Consider the following 19,914-nt stretch of genomic DNA (forward strand, 5'->3'; position numbering starts at 1 on the left):
TTTTGAACATATCTAAAGGTTCCTTCTGTGCTTACCATCTAGGTAGAAACGTTGCCAGAGTTTTGGTGCGTCCTGGGAGAGGGACTGAGCGAGTGTGACCCCAGTCCACACGCCCACAGCCACCACCGCCCACGGTAGGTGACCCCAGCCACGGGAAGCGGAAACAGACATCTTGGGCGATAACACCAGCACGCTAAATGAAGGCGCCTCAGCTCTCCGTCATTGTCGGAGACTAAATGAACATTAATAGTAGAAGATTGTACAATTGTAGCCTAAAGCATTAGTGGAGCAGTCGAGCCAAGAAGACTGGTTGTTTCAGCAACACTGGTTGTTTCAGCAACACTGGTTGCTCCAGCAACACTGGTTGTTTCAGCAACACTGGTTGTTCCAGCAACACTGGTTGTTCCAGCAACACTGGTTGCTCCAGCAACACTGGTTGTTCCAGCAACACTGGTTGCTCCAGCTACAACGGTTGTTCCAGTAGTACTGGCTACTCCAGCAACACCAGCAATGCTCACTACACTCGAGCAACCCTTCATATTCTTGTGGCACTCATTCAAGATCACCAGTCTGCGAAATCCATAATATTATTCTTGTTATTCACCCTTTTATTTCTCAGAGTCGCATGCATTTACCTCTTGAATAGTGAAATACAGTCATAGAAACACACTACAGGAGCACTGCAGCAGACACCACCTTCAGAGTGAGCACAGAGAACCTCTTTAGAACACACACAAGGTAGAGGACCTCTACTAACACACACGATATTCGAAAGTCAATTAATATCGCAGCATCATCTGGTTCAACTCCTCGTTAACTTTTGATAGCTCCTTGGCTGGTCCGTAGATGGCGTAGCGTGTGTTTGCGTGCGTGTGATGCGTAGCTTTCACAAGGACTGAAGACTATCTAACGTAGAAGCCTACAGGGGACCTAACTTAAACCGGACACGCTTATATCACCGGCCACAAAAAAAAAATGGTGCACTATCTTCTCATATTGCGGTTTATTTGCGAATTATGTTGACCACAGTAGTAAAGACAAGTTGTGAATTGTTCACGACCTTCTCTGTCATCACTGTTCACTATTCATTGAGAGAATATCATACTCTTACAGCCTATATTTCATTGTTGGACAAGTGGCTTATGAGTCTTCAACAGTGTTAATGAATACACTCTGAACTTATCTCTGTCTACTACCCCTACTGTCTACTACCTCTACTGTCTACTACCCCTACTGTCTACTACTCCTACTGTCTACTACCTCTACTGTCTACTACCTCTACTGTCTACTACCTCTACTGTCTACTACCCCTACTGTCTACTACCTCTACTGTCTACTACCCCTACTGTCTACTACCTCTACTGTCTACTACCTCTACTGTCTACTACCTCTACTGTCTACTACCCCTACTGTCTACTACCTCTACTGTCTACTACCTCTACTGTCTACTACCTCTACTGTCTACTACCTCTACTGTCTACTACCTCTACTGTCTACTACCTCTACTGTCTACTACCTCTACTGTCTACTACCTCTACTGTCTACTACCTCTACTGTTTACTACCTCTACTGTCTACTACCTCTACTGTTTACTACCTCTACTGTCTACTACCTCTACTGTCTACTACCTCTACTGTCTACTACCTCTACTGTTTACTACCTCTACTGTCTACTACCTCTACTGTCTACTACCTCTACTGTCTACTAACTCTACTGTCTACTACCTCTACTGTCTACTACCCCTACTGTCTACTACCTCTACTGTCTACTACCTCTACTGTCTACTACCTCTACTGTCTACTACCTCTACTGTCTACTACCTCTACTGTCTACTACCTCTACTGTCTACTACCTCTACTGTCTACTACCTCTACTGTCTACTATCTCTACTGTCTACTACCCCTACTGTCTACTACCCCTACTGTCTACTACCTCTACCCTCTACTGCCCCTACCGTCTACTATTTCTACCGTCTACTACCTTCAGTGCCAGCAAAGGCGTCTTATCACCAACAATTTTCTATAATTCAAAAATTGTCTAAATTAATTTATAAATCAACCTTTTAATCTCTACTGCCTTCCATCTCTACTGACTGATCCAAAAAAAAAACTAAATTTGAAACTCGTATACCCTTTTTTGATATTTGATTTATGGACAAACTTTTTTTTAAATAAAAATAATTAAAAGTTCTTCATAAGTTCTAGCTTAAAAAAAATCAGGAAGAAAAATATTTATAAAAGGGAATTTTTATCAGACAAGAATATCAGGCGGATGTGTTTGTTTACATGATAAAGATTCAAGATGGCGGCCTCACATGAAGCAGGAAAAGGTGTAAATAAGTAAGTAAGAGAGTAAATAAGTAAGTAAGAGAGTAAATAAGTAAGTAAGAGAGTAAATAAGTAAGTAAGTTTACTTAGGTACAGGCACACATAAGTACAGTTATAACACAGTGTGAATTATCCACCAGGATAACTCAAAAAGGTCAGACCAAGTGACTTTATTTCCACTGGGCTTCTTGTGGTGGGACTTTTTACAACATATATCTGTGTCAAAGGTTTTTCCTTTAACCTGGCTAAGGAATTTACAAGAGTGACGGTACCTTGAGTTACAGGAAGAGCTCGTAATTCTCTAGAAGTAACCGGAGTCTGACGTCACAGCTGGGTTAGAGACCCCCAATGACTCGTGTCAGTCGTAACTCACAGAAACGACAGCGACTGGAAGAAACGTTGTTCTGGAACGTGTTTTTTTTCTCTACTGGGCGAAAAGTGTTGGGGTGGCTAACCTATACACCGGATGTGTTGATTGTTTATTTGGTTCATTATGGCTGCATGCTACCTATTGACCACCAGTCAAGAATATTTTAATCCTTAAGAGGAGGTATAATCTCTCAGTGTATATACCCTGAGAAAAATACCTCAGTGTTATACCTTGACTCTAAATAACCCAATACAACACTCATGTGACCCATACGGGTTTAATGCTGGTTTTAATATACTACTACTATTAGTACTACTACAACTATTACTACTACTACTACTATACCACTTCTGCTGCTGCTACTACTGCTACTACTACTATTAATAATAATAATAGTAATAATAATAATAATAATAATAATAATAATAATAATAATAATATTATTATTATTATTATTATTATTATTATTATTATTATTATTATTATTATTATTATTATTATTATTATTATTATTATTATTATTATTATAATTGTTATAGAATGAGAGGTGAAGGGGGACTCTGGTAAGTTACCTTCGTCATGCTTCAAGGAAACTCAATAACGTCAGAAAAGTCTCCTGGAAAGTCACCGGAAACTCACTGTGTTAGGGTACCAAGTCTTTATTGAAATCAGTAAAGCTTATTACTAAATAACTCACGAAATCGTAATGACACGACTGCAAACAAACCATACCACGGGCGGGATTGAACCCGCGGTCAGAGAGTCTCTGACCGCGGGTTCAATCCCTCCCGTGGTATGGTTTCTTATTACTAAATTACCGTGTCAGCTTATTAAAGGAAATGTTGGAGTTTCTAATGCAGCTTCAGTTACGAAGATAATTAAAATGTGTGTGAAAGTAGAAGAAATAATAGACGCTGCAATTGGGGTTTCTAATCCTCTCCCCAGGATGCCACCCACTACAGTCTTCTAGCATCCAGGTACCTAATGACTGCTAGGTCAACAGAGGCAACAGGAAATTAGTCACTCTGATTTTCTTTGGGTTATTTTGGTGGGTAATTTACACTATGTATGATACTTGTACTTATGTGTACCTGTGCCTAAATAAACTTACTAAACTGACTCACGAAATCGTAGTGACACGATTGCAAACAAACAATACCACGGGCGGGGCTCGAACCCGCGATCAGAGAGTCGTAAAACTCCAGACCGGCGCATTAGCCACTGGACCAACTGGCTACAATAAGATTCATCCAACTAGCTATACTGATACACCACAGGGAGGTTAGCATAGGCACCACTGTGACAACAAATGCATTTGTGGCCACAGCAGTAACAGCCTGGTTGGTCAGGTCCTGATCCACTTCGAGGCCTGGTCATAGACCGGGTCGCAGGGGCGTTGACCCCCGATACCCTCTCCAGGTATATTTTTGTTGAATATCGTGAGTATACCTGAAGCGTAGAGCTTAAGTCTTCACTGGCTGCCTCCGCCTCCTGTCGTAGACTGTTACTTTCTACGTTTATAATGTTTATAGATCAAATTTGCAAGTTTACTGTATCCCATAACTGAAGAATGTTTCTCCTGATCGGCTTCAAACCTTAAAGATCAGTGTGTGCTGTGTTTAGAGAATATTTAGGAACTGTAACTGTCGGACAGCAGTATAGATGCAGTTTACCAGTTTAACTGGTAAACTGCATCTATACTGTTGACTTGATGACTTGTAGACGCCTCTCCTGCTTGACTCGTTATCTTTAGTTCTGGTATTTACCCGAATTAGAAACTTGTGCCGCACTCTGCACTGTTTCTTTAGCGTACGTTGAAATAGAGTGAGCTGGGGCATGTGACACACAGGATAACCTTCCATTAACCATCTCTACTAATAAAAAATACACGAAAAATAAGCATTGAAAAACAATTTTGAATAAAGGAAAGTGATAAAGAAATAACAATATTGGTTATAAACTTTATTGGTCTTGTCAACACTGATCATAGATACGTTAATTATAGTAATTATACTCTTCATAATTATTATAATGTATGACATAGTGAGATTATCAACAATGATGTCATTAATTATGACATAATCAATAATTATATCATTAACAGTTATTAGCGAATACTTATTATTTTTCTATGGATAACTGCATAAATAATTATATATCATATTACGGTTTGGATTAATATATTAGATAATCTGTATGAGTAAATAATTATTATAAATGTTAAGGAAATTATAATAGAAGTTTATTATATATATATATATATATATATATATATATATATATATATATATATATATATATATATATATATATATATATATATATATATATATAATGTATATCAGAGCATATACACCGAGAGAAACATATATATTTCAAGATATATACACTGTAGCTATTGGTAGGAAACAGGACAAGTGTTTCCTGACGTGGGTCTTAGCCATAGCCTGTGATTTGGTCATCTGACCGAGGCCTTCCGCTGGCTTACTCCTCCACCACTCTAAAAATTATAGTTATGATTATAATCACAAATTAAAAATTACTGTAATTTTTGCTTTCTTAACAAATTCTATAAATAGATAATAAATATTAATACTAAAGCATAATTTATATACAATAATAATAATAATAATAATAATAATAATAATAATAATAATAATAATAATAATAATAATAATAATAATAATAATAATAATAATAAAAATAATAATAATAATAATAATAAAAATAATAATAATAATAATAATAATAATAATAATAATAATAATAATAATAATAATAATAATAATAATAATAATAATAATAAAAAAAAAAATAATAATAATAATAATAATAATAATAATAATAATAATAAAAATAATAATAATAATAATAATAAAAATAATAATAATAATAATAATAATAATAATAATAATAATAATAATAATAATAATAATAATAATAAAAATAATAATAATAATAATAATAATAATAATAATAATAATAATAATAATAATAATAATAATAATAATAATAATAATAAAAATAATAATAATAATAATAATAATAATAATAATAATAATAAAAATAATAATAATAATAATAATAATAATAAAAATAATAATAATAATATACAGTGAAGAAAGATATGTCTTTATTTCTTATCATTTTTCCTCGTTATTCATATTTTTTAGAAAATGATAAGGATTTTTTATGGTGAGTTTAAAGTATATTATTATTATTATTATTATTATTATTATTATTATTATTATTATTATTATTATTATTATTATTATTATTATTATTATTCAGAGGAAGATGCTGGCGTGTAAGGCATTCATTAAAAAATTTTGATGGAAGACTTGAGATTATTAATACTACAGTAACGACACTCTGTGACCCCGTATGTCCATACTGGTTTAGTATACAACAATAATGTTGAGGACTGGGAGAGACAGGTTCAGTGTCCTGGTCATGCAGACTACAAGACCAGGACTGGGAGAGACAGGTTCAGTGTCCTGGTCATGCAGACTTCAAGACCAGAACTGGGAGAGACAGGTTCAGTGTCCTGGTCATGCAGACTACAAGACCAGGACTGGGAGAGACAGGTTCAGTGTCCTGGTCATGCAGACTTCAAGACCAGAACTGGGAGAGACAGGTTCAGTGTCCTGGTCATGCAGACTACAAGACCAGAACTGGGAGAGACAGGTTCAGTGTCCTGGTCATGCAGACTACAAGACCAGAACTGGGAGAGACAGGTTCAGTGTCCTGGTCATGCAGACTACAAGACCAGAACTGGGAGAGACAGGTTCAGTGTCCTGGTCATGCAGACTACAAGATCAGAACTGGGAGAGACAGGTTCAGTGTCCTGGTCATGCAGACTACAAGACCAGGACTGGGAGAGACAGGTTCAGTGTCCTGGTCATGTAGACTACAAGACCAGGACTGGGAGAGACAGGTTCAGTGTCCTGGTCATGCAGACTACAAGACCAGGACTGGGAGAGACAGGTTCAGTGTCCTGGTCATGTAGACTACAAGACCAGAACTGGGAGAGACAGGTTCAGTGTCCTGGTCATGCAGACTACAAGACCAGGACTGGGAGAGACAGGTTCAGTGTCCTGGTCATGTAGACTACAAGACCAGAACTGGGAGAGACAGGTTCAGTGTCCTGGTCATGCAGACTACAAGACCAGAACTGGGAGAGACAGGTTCAGTGTCCTGGTCATGCAGACTACAAGACCAGAACTGGGAGAGACAGGTTCAGTGTCCTGGTCATGCAGACTACAAGACCTGAACTGGGAGAGACAGGTTCAGTGTCCTGGTCATGCAGACTACAAGACCAGAACTGGGAGAGACAGGTTCAGTGTCCTGGTCATGCAGACTACAAGACCAGAACTGGGAGAGACAGGTTCAGTGTCCTGGTCATGCAGACTACAAGACCAGGACTGGGAGAGACAGGTTCAGTGTCCTGGTCATGTAGATTACAAGACCAGAACTGGGAGAGACAGGTTCAGTGTCCTGGTCATGCAGACTACAAGACCAAAACTGGGAGAGACAGGTTCAGTGTCCTGGTCATGCAGACTACAAGACCAGAACTGGGAGAGACAGGTTCAGTGTCCTGGTCATGCAGACTACAAGACCAGAACTGAGAGAGACAGGTTCAGTGTCCTGGTCATGCAGACTACAAGACCTGAACTGGGAGAGACAGGTTCAGTGTCCTGGTCATGCAGACTACAAGACCAGAACTGGGAGAGACAGGTTCAGTGTCCTGGTCATGCAGACTACAAGACCAGAACTGGGAGAGACAGGTTCAGTGTCCTGGTCATGCAGACTACAAGATCAGAACTGGGAGAGACAGGTTCAGTGTCCTGGTCATGCAGACTTCAAGACCAGAACTGGGAGAGACAGGTTCAGTGTCCTGGTCATGCAGACTTCAAGACCAGAACTGGGAGAGACAGGTTCAGTGTCCTGGTCATGCAGACTACAAGACCAGGACTGGGAGAGACAGGTTCAGTGTCCTGGTCATGCAGACTTCAAGACCAGAACTGGGAGAGACAGGTTCAGTGTCCTGGTCATGCAGACTTCAAGACCAGAACTGGGAGAGACAGGTTCAGTGTCCTGGTCATGCAGACTACAAGACCAGAACTGGGAGAGACAGGTTCAGTGTCCTGGTCATGCAGACTATAAGACCAGAACTGGGAGAGACAGGTTCAGTGTCCTGGTCATGCAGACTACAAGACCAGAACTGGGAGAGACAGGTTCAGTGTCCTGGTCATGCAGACTACAAGACCAGGACTGGGAGAGACAGGTTCAGTGTCCTGGTCATGCAGGCTACAAGACCAGGACTGGGAGAGACAGGTTCAGTGTCCTGGTCATGCAGACTACAAGACCAGGACTGGGAGAGACAGGTTCAGTGTCCTGGTCATGCAGACTACAAGACCAGGAACAAAGAGTTCACTCTAGTAACCACATTTAGGTGGCTTTGTCCTCTGTGTATCATGCTAGATCTCCATCACTTTTCAAGATCTAGGGGTTTCCTCGTATATTATTTGTCCTCCTGAATTCTTGAGTAATTCGCCTTGCCAAGGAATTTCTCAAAGAGCAATTTAGGCTGTCACGTTACCGTGTAAATCATCCCGTAGATCTACGACCACTGACAAATTGTTTATCATGGGAAGCTTCCAGATTCCTTAGTGATTTACTACAACACTAGCTATGTTGGAGTGTAATGTTAAGGCTCCAGAAGTCAACATTCCAAGAGTTAAGAATGGAGTGTTATCATCTGGTCGTTCCTACAGCCTCTGTGATTTTGAAACTGTAGATTAGCTTCAAGGACTCGTCTTGGTGTTTATCAGTAAATTCTTGCAGTCATCCTCAGTCTCCGGGAACAGTCTTGCCTCTTGTCTGACCTCAACCAAAACCAGACATGACAATGGACCGAAACTTGTGCCCCGTTTCCAGTTTGGTAGCTGTGAATGTGGAAGGTTACTACAGAGACTCTGCGATGGTTTGTCTGTTGGTGAAAGCCAAGACTGGTGGAGCTGAAGCACTCTTCTGTTGCTCTCTGTGGGACGTCACCTGCAGTCCTCCGAGCTGTGAATGACTGACTCCAAGCTGCCCGTTTTCTAGCGTTTCGACTTCCTCCGTATTTCTTTTTCCCATGTGGAACAAAATCTTCATCTCATCCCTGAAACCATGGTTTAAGCCAGCCAGGAAGAATATGTGAATGGAATGCTCGAATATCTGAAGGCAATTACCAACAGCTCGTAGGATCTCTTGAGAAAGTCTGCCAGTGCAGCGGTCCTCTCTGTATTCGGCGTAGCCTGTGATGTATATGGTTATGGGAAGAACGAGCAAAATATAGGAGGCGGTGATGGAGATCATAGTAATGATGAGGGTCTTCTCCCCACTCCTGCTGGATCCTTGAGTGGTGGTGGGAAAGTTGATGCGGCCTCGGACCACACCGACAATCAAACCAAGGTTGAACACCAAGAGAAAACAAGCCGGCACCCACCGGATGAACAAGGCGAACACACTCCTGTAGACAATGTGCCAAACCTCATTGAAGTGATTTTGATAACCAGTTTTGATCTTCCATTTGATGCACTTACCATCCTTTTCATCCGAGCACTCTACTTCAGCGATGATACAATACAATATATGGATAGAGAGGCACAGTAGAATCGTAATTCCCATTCTGTTGCGTAGGACATTCGGCTTCTGCTGTATTCTTGGATAGAGACTATACATCCAGACAGCAATAAAGCGATCTAGGGAGAGCCAGAGGATAGTGTAGGTGCCGATAATTTGAGTTATCCCCACCAGAGGCCAGCCGAAGTGAGAAAAGTAATAGGCTTCGCCATAGCTGGAGAATGTACATCCAGTGATGGTGGTAATGACAGGAATGTAGAACACACAGACCAGGAGGTCAGACACCGCCAGGATCAAGAAGTATCTGAAAAACACACAGACAGTAACGAGGCTGTTATTTTTATTTCACGAAGCGCTAAAATCTAGTGAGTTATTCAGCATAAGGAGTGATGGAGGCTCGACCCTCCTTCCCCTAATAGTCTACCATGAGTAATTTAGTGTGACATTTCTATGTAACTTCCACGAACTCAGCCAATAACATTCAGACTTCCCCTAACACGGCAATCTTTTTTCTTAGTCATTGAGACAAACATTATTTTTATAATTACCATGACCTTATGAAAAGTGATTTATACATATACAAATAAAAATGATCATTATGATTATAAATGAAGAAATTGGAGATGACTGAAACAACCTTCCACACAATGAAGAATAACCAGGGGCTTTCTGCACGCATAAATGTCAGCCATCACTGCACAAACACTGCATCATCTGGAAATATCTTCGATTTTGACTTTAATAACAAGAAAGATGGCGGCTACAGCGGGCTGGTACTTATGCGTCCAGATTCAGTCCTCTCTTATCACCGGATTTCACTGCTGCTGCTACCGGAAGGCCGTGATTCGTGCTTTCTTAGTAAGGAAGCCGGATCTTTCTCAAGATTCTCCTGAGGCAATAAGTAATTGTTGTAACACTGTACATAATGCAGGACATATATCTCTCACTGCTCACCTGTTGACTCTGGGAGACCTAAGTCGTGGCCTGCTAAGTACGACGACACAGATAACGTTGGCCACGATGCCGAAACTAACAAGGACTGGCAGAACTTGACGGTAGACAATCCAGTGGATGTCATCCACATCCTCCATGGCTACCAGCTGGCTTGCGTTCCCTCACATGTAAGATATTTCGTGCTATTCAGGTCATATATTAAGTTGCCACAACCTCCCGGATGATCCTCTCTCCCTCCTTGCTGCAGACTCTCACTCTACCTGCAACATAGATATTGTAAAGAAAGGACCTTAGCTCGAGGGAACAATGTCTCAAAATTCCTGAAAGAATTGGGTACAAGTAGGTTTATTTAGACACAGGTACACATAAGGATAATTATTATACATAGGGTAAATTACCTACTAAAAGACCCCCCAAAAAAGTCAAGGTGACTTATTTCCATTGTGGTCCTTGTAAAATCTTATTATTTAAACCTTAAAGGTTAAAACAGCTAACTCAGCTATGTGAAAATCATTCACAACAAGAAGAGATATATTAGGAATAAGGAAAACATTAACATTACAGAGAGGATCAACTTACAAGGTGAATAACTCATAAGAGGGTAGTAAGTTTACTAATGTAACAGTGTTGTAGTGCGTGAGTGTCGTAGTTCACTGTTGCGTGAGTGTTGTAGTTCACTGTTGTCTGAGCGTTGTAGTTCAGTGTTGTCTGAGTGTTGTAGTTCAGTGTTGTCTGAGTGTCGTAGTTCAGTGTTGTCTGAGTGTTGTAGTTCAGAGTTGTCTGAGTGTTGTAGTTCAGTGTTGCCTGAGTGTCGTAGTTCAGTGTTGTCTGAGTGTTGTAGTTCAGTGTTGTCTGAGTGTCGTAGTTCAGTGTTGTCTGAGTGTTGTAGTTCAGTGTTGTCTGAGTGTCGTAGTTCAGTGTTGTCTGAGTGTTGTAGTTCAGTGTTGTCTGAGTGTCGTAGTTCAGTGTTGTCTGAGTGTTGTAGTTCAGTGTTGTCTGAGTGCTGTAGTTCAGTGTTGTCTGAGTGTTGTAGTTCAGTGTTGTCTGAGTGTTGTAGTTCAGTGTTGTCTGAGTGTTGTAGTTCAGTGTTGTCTGAGTGTCGTAGTTCAGTGTTGCCTGAGTGTCGTAGTTCAGTGTTCCCTGAGTGTTGTAGTTCAGTGTTGTCTAAGTGTCGTAGTTCAGTGTTGCCTGAGTGTTGTAGTTCAGTGTTGTCTGAGTGTCGTAGTTCAGTGTTGCCTGAGTGTTGTAGTTCAGTGTTGTCTGAGTGTTGTAGTTCAGTGTTGTCTGAGTGTTGTAGTTCAGTGTTGTCTGAGTGTTGTAGTTCAGTGTTGTCTGAGTGTTGTAGTTCAGTGTTGTCTGAGTGTTGTAGTTCAGTGTTGTCTGAGTGTCGTAGTTCAGTGTTGTCTGAGTGTTGTAGTTCAGTGTTGTCTGAGTGTTGTAGTTCAGTGTTGCCTGAGTGTTGTAGTTCAGTGTTGTCTGAGTGTTGTAGTTCAGTGTTGTCTGAGTGTTGTAGTTCAGTGTTGTCTGAGTGTTGTAGTTCAGTGTTGTCTGAGTGTTGTAGTTCAGTGTTGTCTGAGTGTTGTAGTTCAGTGTTGTCTAAGTGTCGTAGTTCAGTGTTGCCTGAGTGTCGTAGTTCAGTGTTGTCTGAGTGTTGTAGTTCAGTGTTGTCTAAGTGTCGTAGTTCAGTGTTGCCTGAGTGTCGTAGTTCAGTGTTGTCTGAGTGTCGCAGTTCAGTGTTGCCTGAGTGTCGTAGTTCAGTGTTGCCTGAGTGTTGTAGTTCAGTGTTGTCTGAGTGTTGTAGTTCAGTGTTGTCTGAGTGTTGTAGTTCAGTGTTGTCTGAGTGTCGTAGTTCAGTGTTGTCTGAGTGTTGTAGTTCAGTGTTGCCTGAGTGTTGTAGTTCAGTGTTGTCTGAGTGTCGTAGTTCACTGTTGTCTGAGTGTTGTAGTTCAGTGTTGTCTGAGTGTTGTAGTTCAGTGTTGTCTGAGTGTTGTAGTTCAGTGTTGTCTGAGTGTTGTAGTTCAGTGTTGTCTGAGTGTCGTAGTTCAGTGTTGTCTGAGTGTCGTAGTTCAGTGTTGCCTGAGTGTTGTAGTTCAGTGTTGTCTGAGTGTTGTAGTTCAGTGTTGTCTGAGTGTCGTAGTTCAGTGTTGCCTGAGTGTTGTAGTTCAGTGTTGTCTGAGTGTCGTAGTTCAGTGTTGTCTGAGTGTTGTAGTTCAGTGTTGTCTGAGTGTTGTAGTTCAGTGTTGTCTGAGTGTTGTAGTTCAGTGTTGTCTGAGTGTTGTAGTTCAGTGTTGTCTGAGTGTTGTAGTTCAGTGTTGTCTGAGTGTTGTAGTTCAGTGTTGCCTGAGTGTCGTAGTTCACTGTTGTCTGAGTGTTGTAGTTCAGTGTTGCCTGAGTGTCGTAGTTCAGTGTTGCCTGAGTGTCGTAGTTCAGTGTTGCCTGAGTGTTGTAGTTCAGTGTTGTCTGAGTGTTGTAGTTCAGTGTTGTCTGAGTGTCGTAGTTCAGTGTTGTCTGAGTGTCGTAGTTCAGTGTTGTCTGAGTATTGTAGTTCAGTGTTGTCTGAGTGTCGTAGTTCAGTGTTGTCTGGATGTTGTAGTTCAGTGTTGCCTGAGTGTCGTAGTTCAGTGTTGCCTGAGTGTCGTAGTTCAGTGTTGTCTGAGTGTCGTAGTTCAGTGTTGTCTGAGTGTTGTAGTTCAGTGTTGTCTGAGTGTTGTAGTTCAGTGTTGCCTGAGTGTCGTAGTTCAGTGTTGTCTGAGTGTTGTAGTTCAGTGTTGTCTGAGTGTCGTAGTTCAGTGTTGTCTGAGTGTCGTAGTTAAGTGTTGTCTGAGTGTTGTAGTTCAGTGTTATCTGAGTGTTGTAGTTCAGTGTTGTCTAAGTGTCGTAGTTCAGTGTTGTCTGAGTGTCGTAGTTCAGTGTTGTCTGAGTGTTGTAGTTCAGTGTTGTCTGAGTGTTGTAGTTCAGTGTTGCCTGAGTGTCGTACTTCAGTGTTGTCTGAGTGTTGTAGTTCATTGTTATCTGAGTGTTGTAGTTCAGTGTTGTCTAAGTGTCGTAGTTCAGTGTTGCCTGAGTGTTGTAGTTCAGTGTTGTCTGAGTGTCGTAGTTCAGTGTTGCCTGAGTGTTGTAGTTCAGTGTTGTCTGAGTGTTGTAGTTCAGTGTTGTCTGAGTGTTGTAGTTCAGTGTTGTCTGAGTGTCGTAGTTCAGTGTTGTCTGAGTGTTGTAGTTCAGTGTTGTCTGAGTGTTGTAGTTCAGTGTTGTCTGAGTGTTGTAGTTCAGTGTTGTCTAAGTGTCGTAGTTCAGTGTTGCCTGAGTGTTGTAGTTCAGTGTTGCCTGAGTGTTGTAGTTCAGTGTTGTCTGAGTGTTGTAGTTCAGTGTTGCCTGAGTGTTGTAGTTCAGTGTTGTCTGAGTGTCGTAGTTCAGTGTTGCCTGAGTGTTGTAGTTCATTGTTGCCTGAGTGTCGTAGTTCAGTGTTGCCTGAGTGTTGTAGTTCAGTGTTGCCTGAGTGTCGTAGTTCAGTGTTGCCTGAGTGCCTTAGTTCAGTGTTGCCTGAGTGTTGTAGTTCAGTGTTGTCTGAGTGTTGTAGTTCAGTGTTGTCTGAGTGTTGTAGTTCAGTGTTGCCTGAGTGTCGTAGTTCAGTGTTGCCTGAGTGTCGTAGTTCAGTGTTGTCTGAGTGTTGTAGTTCAGTGTTGCCTGAGTGTCGTAGTTCAGTGTTGTCTGAGTGTCGTAGTTCAGTGTTGCCTGAGTGTCGTAGTTCAGTGTTGCCTGAGTGTCGTAGTTCAGTGTTGCCTGAGTGTCGTAGTTCAGTGTTGCCTGAGTGTCGTAGTTCAGTGTTGCCTGAGTGTTGTAGTTCAGTGTTGTCTGAGTGTCGTAGTTCAGTGTTGTCTGAGTGTTGTAGTTCAGTGTTGCCTGAGTGTCGTAGTTCAGTGTCGCCTGAGTGTCGTAGTTCAGTGTTGCCTGAGTGTCGTAGTTCAGTGTTGCCTGAGTGTTGTAGTTCAGTGTTGTCTGAGTGTCGTAGTTCAGTGTTGTCTGAGTGTTGTAGTTCAGTGTTGCCTGAGTGTCGTAGTTCAGTGTTGCCTGAGTGTCGTAGTTCAGTGTTGCCTGAGTGTCGTAGTTCAGTGTTGCCTGAGTGTCGTAGTTCAGTGTTGCCTGAGTGTCGTAGTTCAGTGTTGCTTGAGTGTCGTAGTTCAGTGTTGCCTGAGTGTTGTAGTTCAGTGTTGTCTGAGTGTCGTAGTTCAGTGTTGTCTGAGTGTTGTAGTTCAGTGTTGCCTGAGTGTCGTAGTTCAGTGTTGCCTGAGTGTCGTAGTTCAGTGTTGCCTGAGTGTCGTAGTTCAGTGTTGCCTGAGTGTTGTAGTTCAGGGTTGTCTGAGTGTCGTAGTTCAGTGTTGTCTGAGTGTTGTAGTTCAGTGTTGTCTGAGTGTTGTAGTTCAGTGTTGTCTAAGTGTCGTAGTTCAGTGTTGCCTGAGTGTTGTAGTTCAGTGTTGCCTGAGTGTTGTAGTTCAGTGTTGTCTGAGTGTTGTAGTTCACTGTTGTCTGAGTGTTGTAGTTCAGTGTTGTCTGAGTGTCGTAGTTCAGTGTTGCCTGAGTGTTGTAGTTCATTGTTGCCTGAGTGTCGTAGTTCAGTGTTGCCTGAGTGTTGTAGTTCAGTGTTGCCTGAGTGTCGTAGTTCAGTGTTGCCTGAGTGCCTTAGTTCAGTGTTGCCTGAGTGTTGTAGTTCAGTGTTGTCTGAGTGTTGTAGTTCAGTGTTGTCTGAGTGTTGTAGTTCAGTGTTGCCTGAGTGTCGTAGTTCAGTGTTGCCTGAGTGTCGTAGTTCAGTGTTGTCTGAGTGTTGTAGTTCAGTGTTGCCTGAGTGTCGTAGTTCAGTGTTGTCTGAGTGTCGTAGTTCAGTGTTGCCTGAGTGTCGTAGTTCAGTGTTGCCTGAGTGTCGTAGTTCAGTGTTGCCTGAGTGTCGTAGTTCAGTGTTGCCTGAGTGTCGTAGTTCAGTGTTGCCTGAGTGTTGTAGTTCAGTGTTGTCTGAGTGTCGTAGTTCAGTGTTGTCTGAGTGTTGTAGTTCAGTGTTGCCTGAGTGTCGTAGTTCAGTGTCGCCTGAGTGTCGTAGTTCAGTGTTGCCTGAGTGTCGTAGTTCAGTGTTGCCTGAGTGTTGTAGTTCAGTGTTGTCTGAGTGTCGTAGTTCAGTGTTGTCTGAGTGTTGTAGTTCAGTGTTGCCTGAGTGTCGTAGTTCAGTGTTGCCTGAGTGTCGTAGTTCAGTGTTGCCTGAGTGTCGTAGTTCAGTGTTGCCTGAGTGTCGTAGTTCAGTGTTGCCTGAGTGTCGTAGTTCAGTGTTGCTTGAGTGTCGTAGTTCAGTGTTGCCTGAGTGTTGTAGTTCAGTGTTGTCTGAGTGTCGTAATTCAGTGTTGTCTGAGTGTTGTAGTTCAGTGTTGCCTGAGTGTCGTAGTTCAGTGTTGCCTGAGTGTCGTAGTTCAGTGTTGCCTGAGTGTCGTAGTTCAGTGTTGCCTGAGTGTTGTAGTTCAGGGATGTCTGAGTGTCGTAGTTCAGTGTTGTCTGAGTGTTGTAGTTCAGTGTTGTCTGAGTGTCGTAGTTCAGTGTTGCCTGAGTGTCGTAGTTCAGTGTTGCCTGAGTGTCGTAGTTCAGTGTTGCCTGAGTGTCGTAGTTCAGTGTTGCCTGAGTGTCGTAGTTCAGTGTTGCCTGAGTGTTGTAGTTCAGTGTTGCCTGAGTGTTGTAGTTCAGTGTTGTCTGAGTGTTGTAGTTCAGTGTTGTCTGAGTGTTGTAGTTCAGTGTTGCCTGAGTGTTGTAGTTCAGTGTTGCCTGAGAGTTGTAGTTCAGTGTTGCCTGAGTGTTGTAGTTCAGTGTTGTCTGAGTGTTGTAGTTCAGTGTTGCCTGAGTGTCGTAGTTCAGTGTTGCCTGAGTGTCGTAGTTCAGTGTTGCCTGAGTGTCATGATTCAGTGTTGCCTGAGTGTCATAGTTCAGTGTTGCCTGAGTGTCGTAGTTCAGTGTTGCCTGAGTGTCATGATTCAGTGTTGCCTGAGTATCATGATTCAATGTTGCCTGAGTGTCGTAGTTCAGTGTTGCCTGAGTGTCATGATTCAGTGTTGCCTGAGTGTCGTAGTTCAGTGTTGCCTGAGTGTCATGATTCAGTGTTGCCTGAGTGTCATAGTTCAGTGTTGCCTGAGTGTCGTAGTTCAGTGTTGCCTGAGTATCATAGTTCAGTGTTGCCTGAGTGTCATAGTTCAGTGTTGCCTGAGTGTCATGATTCAGTGTTGCCTGAGTATCATAGTTCAGTGTTGCCTGATTGTCATAGTTCAGTGTTGCCTGAGTGTCATAGTTCAGTGTTGCCTGAGTGTCATAGTTCAGTGTTGCCTGAGTGTCATAGTTCAGTGTTGCCTGAGTATCATAGTTCAGTGTTGCCTGAGTGTCATAGTTCAGTGTTGCCTGAGTGTCATGATTCAGTGTTGCCTGAGTGTCGTAGTTCAGTGTTGCCTGAGTATCATAGTTCAGTGTTGCCTGAGTGTCATAGTTCAGTGTTGCCTGAGTGTCATAGTTCAGTGTTGCCTGAGTGTCATAGTTCAGTGTTGCCTGAGTATCATAGTTCAGTGTTGCCTGAGTGTCATAGTTCAGTGTTGCCTGAGTGTCGTAGTTCAGAGTTTGGGTGGGATGTTACAGTGCAGGTGGTAGGAAGTACAGTGCCTGTACTCTGGTACTGTGCCTGTACTCTGGTACAGTGCCTGTACTCTGGTACAGTGCCTGTACTCTGGTACAGTGCCTGTACTCTGGTACAGTGCCTGTACTCTGGTACAGTGCCTGTACTCTGGTACAGTGCCTGTACTCTGGTACAGTGCCTGTACTCTGGTACAGTGCCTGTACTCTGAAACAGTAGGTGGGAATGTTGCAGTTTGGAAGGTCATCTGTCCTGTGAAGTCAACACGTTTTTAAGTGATTCTCACTGTCTTTTAAAAAATCAGGCACACATACATGTACACACACACACACACATGCACACAAAAACACACACACACATGCACACAAAAACACACACACAACATACACAGGAAATGTAGTCCCAATCTTCAAGAAAGGAGACAGACAGGCAGCATTAAACTGCGAGCTAGTGTCACTATGTATATTTTACGAAATCATGGAGAAGATTATCAGAGTGGTGGAGCAGGTGGAATACCTAAAAAGAAATGAGCTTATGTACGAAAACCAGCATGGCTTCAGGGAAGGGAATTGTGTCACAACCCTAGCGGTGTTTTACGACAAGGTGACAGAAGACAGGAGAAAGAGGGATGGATTGACTGCATTTTCTTGGACTGTGAAAAGGCTTTCGGCACAATACATTAATGCTAAAGCTAGAGGAACGGGCAGGAATAACAGGAAAGGATCTTCAATGGGTCAGGGAATACTTGATCGAAAGCAAACAAGTGATGGTATGTGACGAGATGTGAGAGTGGGTGCATGTGACGAACGGGGATCCACGAGGATAAGTCCTAGGTCCGGTGCAGTTTCTGGTATATGTGAATGACATTCGGAGGTGTCCCTGTTTGCAGACGATGTGAAGCTAATGAGGAGAATTCAAGCGAACGAGAATCAGGCAGGACTACAAAGAGAGCTGAAAAGCTGCAAGTCTGGTCCAACAAGTGACTCCTGGAGTTTAAACCCACCAAGTGCAAAGTCATGAAGCTTGGTGAAGGTCAAAGAAGACCGCAGACGGAGTACAGGCTAGGGGGGCCAGATGCAGCAAACCTCATTCAAGGTAAAGGATCTTGGGGTGAATATCATACCGACCACATCTCCTGAGGCGCACATCAACCAAATAACTGCCGCATTATGTGGGCGCCTGGCAAACCTAAGAATAGCGTTACGACACCTGAATAAGGAGTCATTAAAGACACTGTACACCATGTGCGTCATGCCCATAATGGAGTATACAGCACCAGTATGGAACCCACACCTGGTCAAACGCGTCAAGAAATTAGAAACAGGACTAGTTCCGGAGCTAAGGGGTATATCCTACGAGGAGAGGTTAAGGGATATTAACCTGACGACACTGGAGGACAGGATTGATGGATTGAACACATCAACTCAAGGGTGAGGGACTGATTACCTCAAACCCATCTTCTTCTACCATTCATCTCTGCACTGGACTGAAGAAGCCATTTATTGGTTAAGATAAGATAAGATAAGATAAGATTTCGTTCGGATTTTTAACCCTGGAGGGTTAGCCACCCAGGATAACCCAAGAAAGTCAGTGCGTCATCGAGGACTGTCTAACTTATTTCCATTGGGGTCCTTAATCTTGTCCCCCAGGATGCGACCCACACCAGTCGACTAACACCCAGGTACCTATTTGCTGCTAGGTGAACAGGACAACAGGTGTAAGGAAACGTGTCGAAATGTTTCCACCCGCCGGGAATCGAACCCGGGCCTTCCGTGTGTGAAGCGGGAGCTTTAGCCACCAGGCCACCGGGCCACCCACAAACGTTTCTAAAATTAAAATACCCAAATGCTGCACAAGTGTCTAATTCATCAGTTTACGATTCTGTTTACCTTCCTAAGGTGTTATATCCCGCTTGTTACTGGCATATTTCCCTTCTAATTTGGAAGCTTGGTCTGAGACGCCTCGCAAGGACCATGACCCAGTGAATCATTAATGGATATGCAGAAATATATACAGGTAAACATATATACAGAGATATACAGGGTAACAGATAGATACAGGTTACTAACATGTATAAGAAATCATTATCATTACCTATTATGTTCAGTGTTCTGTTTTCAGTGTTGTGTTTCACTAATATGGTCCATCTTAACACGCCTCTTGTTACTACAGTCATTACAAACTAAAATAACCACTTGAAACGTTTTAAAACTTACGTTACTCATCTTCTTGGTGTAGCTGTCTTTTTATCCAGGTGGTGTTGCCTTCACTGTGTGCGGGATACAAGTGTCACCTTGAGAGAAGGTCCAGGTGTTGCCTTCACTGTGTGCGGGATACAAGTGTCACCTTGAGAGAAGGTCCAGGTGTTGCCGTCACTGTATGCAGGATACAAGTGTCACCTTGAGAGAAGGTCCAGATGTTGCCTTCAATGTGTACAGGATACAAGTGCCACCTTGATAGGACGTCGAGTCTGATGGCACCAGTGTCTTCTCTCACAGACACCCGTGTCTTCTTACTCTGGTACCAGCACTCACACTGGCGCCATCACTCACACTAGTACCAGCACTCACACTGGCACCATCACTCACACTAAGAAACAAATCTTCAACTTCCACTCACTGTGTCTCAGTGGCTCACTTCGCTGCGTCAAGCTATGTTTCTATTTCTATATTTCCCGTCATGTATTTCTATCACTCTTCCTTTCACTGTCTCTTGATCTAATACATCTTTTGTTCAACAATGATACATGCACCAGGATGCCAAGTGACATAAGGTGTACATTTTCAGGATTTCCCCTAGTGTCAGTGGACTGGTGTGGGTCGCATCCTGGGACAAAAATTGATCTAATTTGCGGGAAATGTTCAGCATAACAAGGAGCTTTCTATATGGTAGTATGTCATTGATGTCAGCTATGGTCTGTATACCTTGTACATGTACTTGTAGAAATAAATACATTATTATTATTATTATTCCCAAGAAACTCACTG

The 19,914-nt window shown here is 42.3% G+C and overlaps 2 protein-coding genes across 2 annotated transcripts in view; both read right to left on the reverse strand.

The window, feature by feature from the left end:
- Window positions 1–894, reverse strand: part of LOC128700271 (uncharacterized) — a 17,830-nt gene extending 16,936 nt beyond the window's left edge. The window contains exon 1 of the mRNA XM_070100133.1: window positions 36–894. Within this exon, the coding sequence (XP_069956234.1) occupies window positions 36–171 (136 nt within the window). The 5' untranslated portion in view covers window positions 172–894. The remainder of the gene's footprint in view (window positions 1–35) is intronic.
- A 7,067-nt stretch (window positions 895–7,961) lies between these two features.
- On the reverse strand, window positions 7,962–19,608 carry LOC128700272 (probable G-protein coupled receptor B0563.6). The gene is made up of 3 exons (XM_053793330.2): window positions 19,144–19,608; window positions 10,282–10,541; window positions 7,962–9,631 (listed from the first exon to the last, which is right to left on the reverse strand). The coding sequence occupies exons 2-3, from the start codon at window positions 10,416–10,418 to the stop codon at window positions 8,665–8,667; spliced, it is 1,104 nt and encodes a 367-aa protein (XP_053649305.1). The 5' UTR covers window positions 10,419–10,541; window positions 19,144–19,608; the 3' UTR covers window positions 7,962–8,664.
- Window positions 19,609–19,914: the final 306 nt, after the last annotated feature.

The sequence above is a fragment of the Cherax quadricarinatus genome, chromosome 71, assembly GCF_038502225.1.
Source record: "Cherax quadricarinatus isolate ZL_2023a chromosome 71, ASM3850222v1, whole genome shotgun sequence".
NCBI lineage: Eukaryota > Metazoa > Arthropoda > Malacostraca > Decapoda > Parastacidae > Cherax > Cherax quadricarinatus.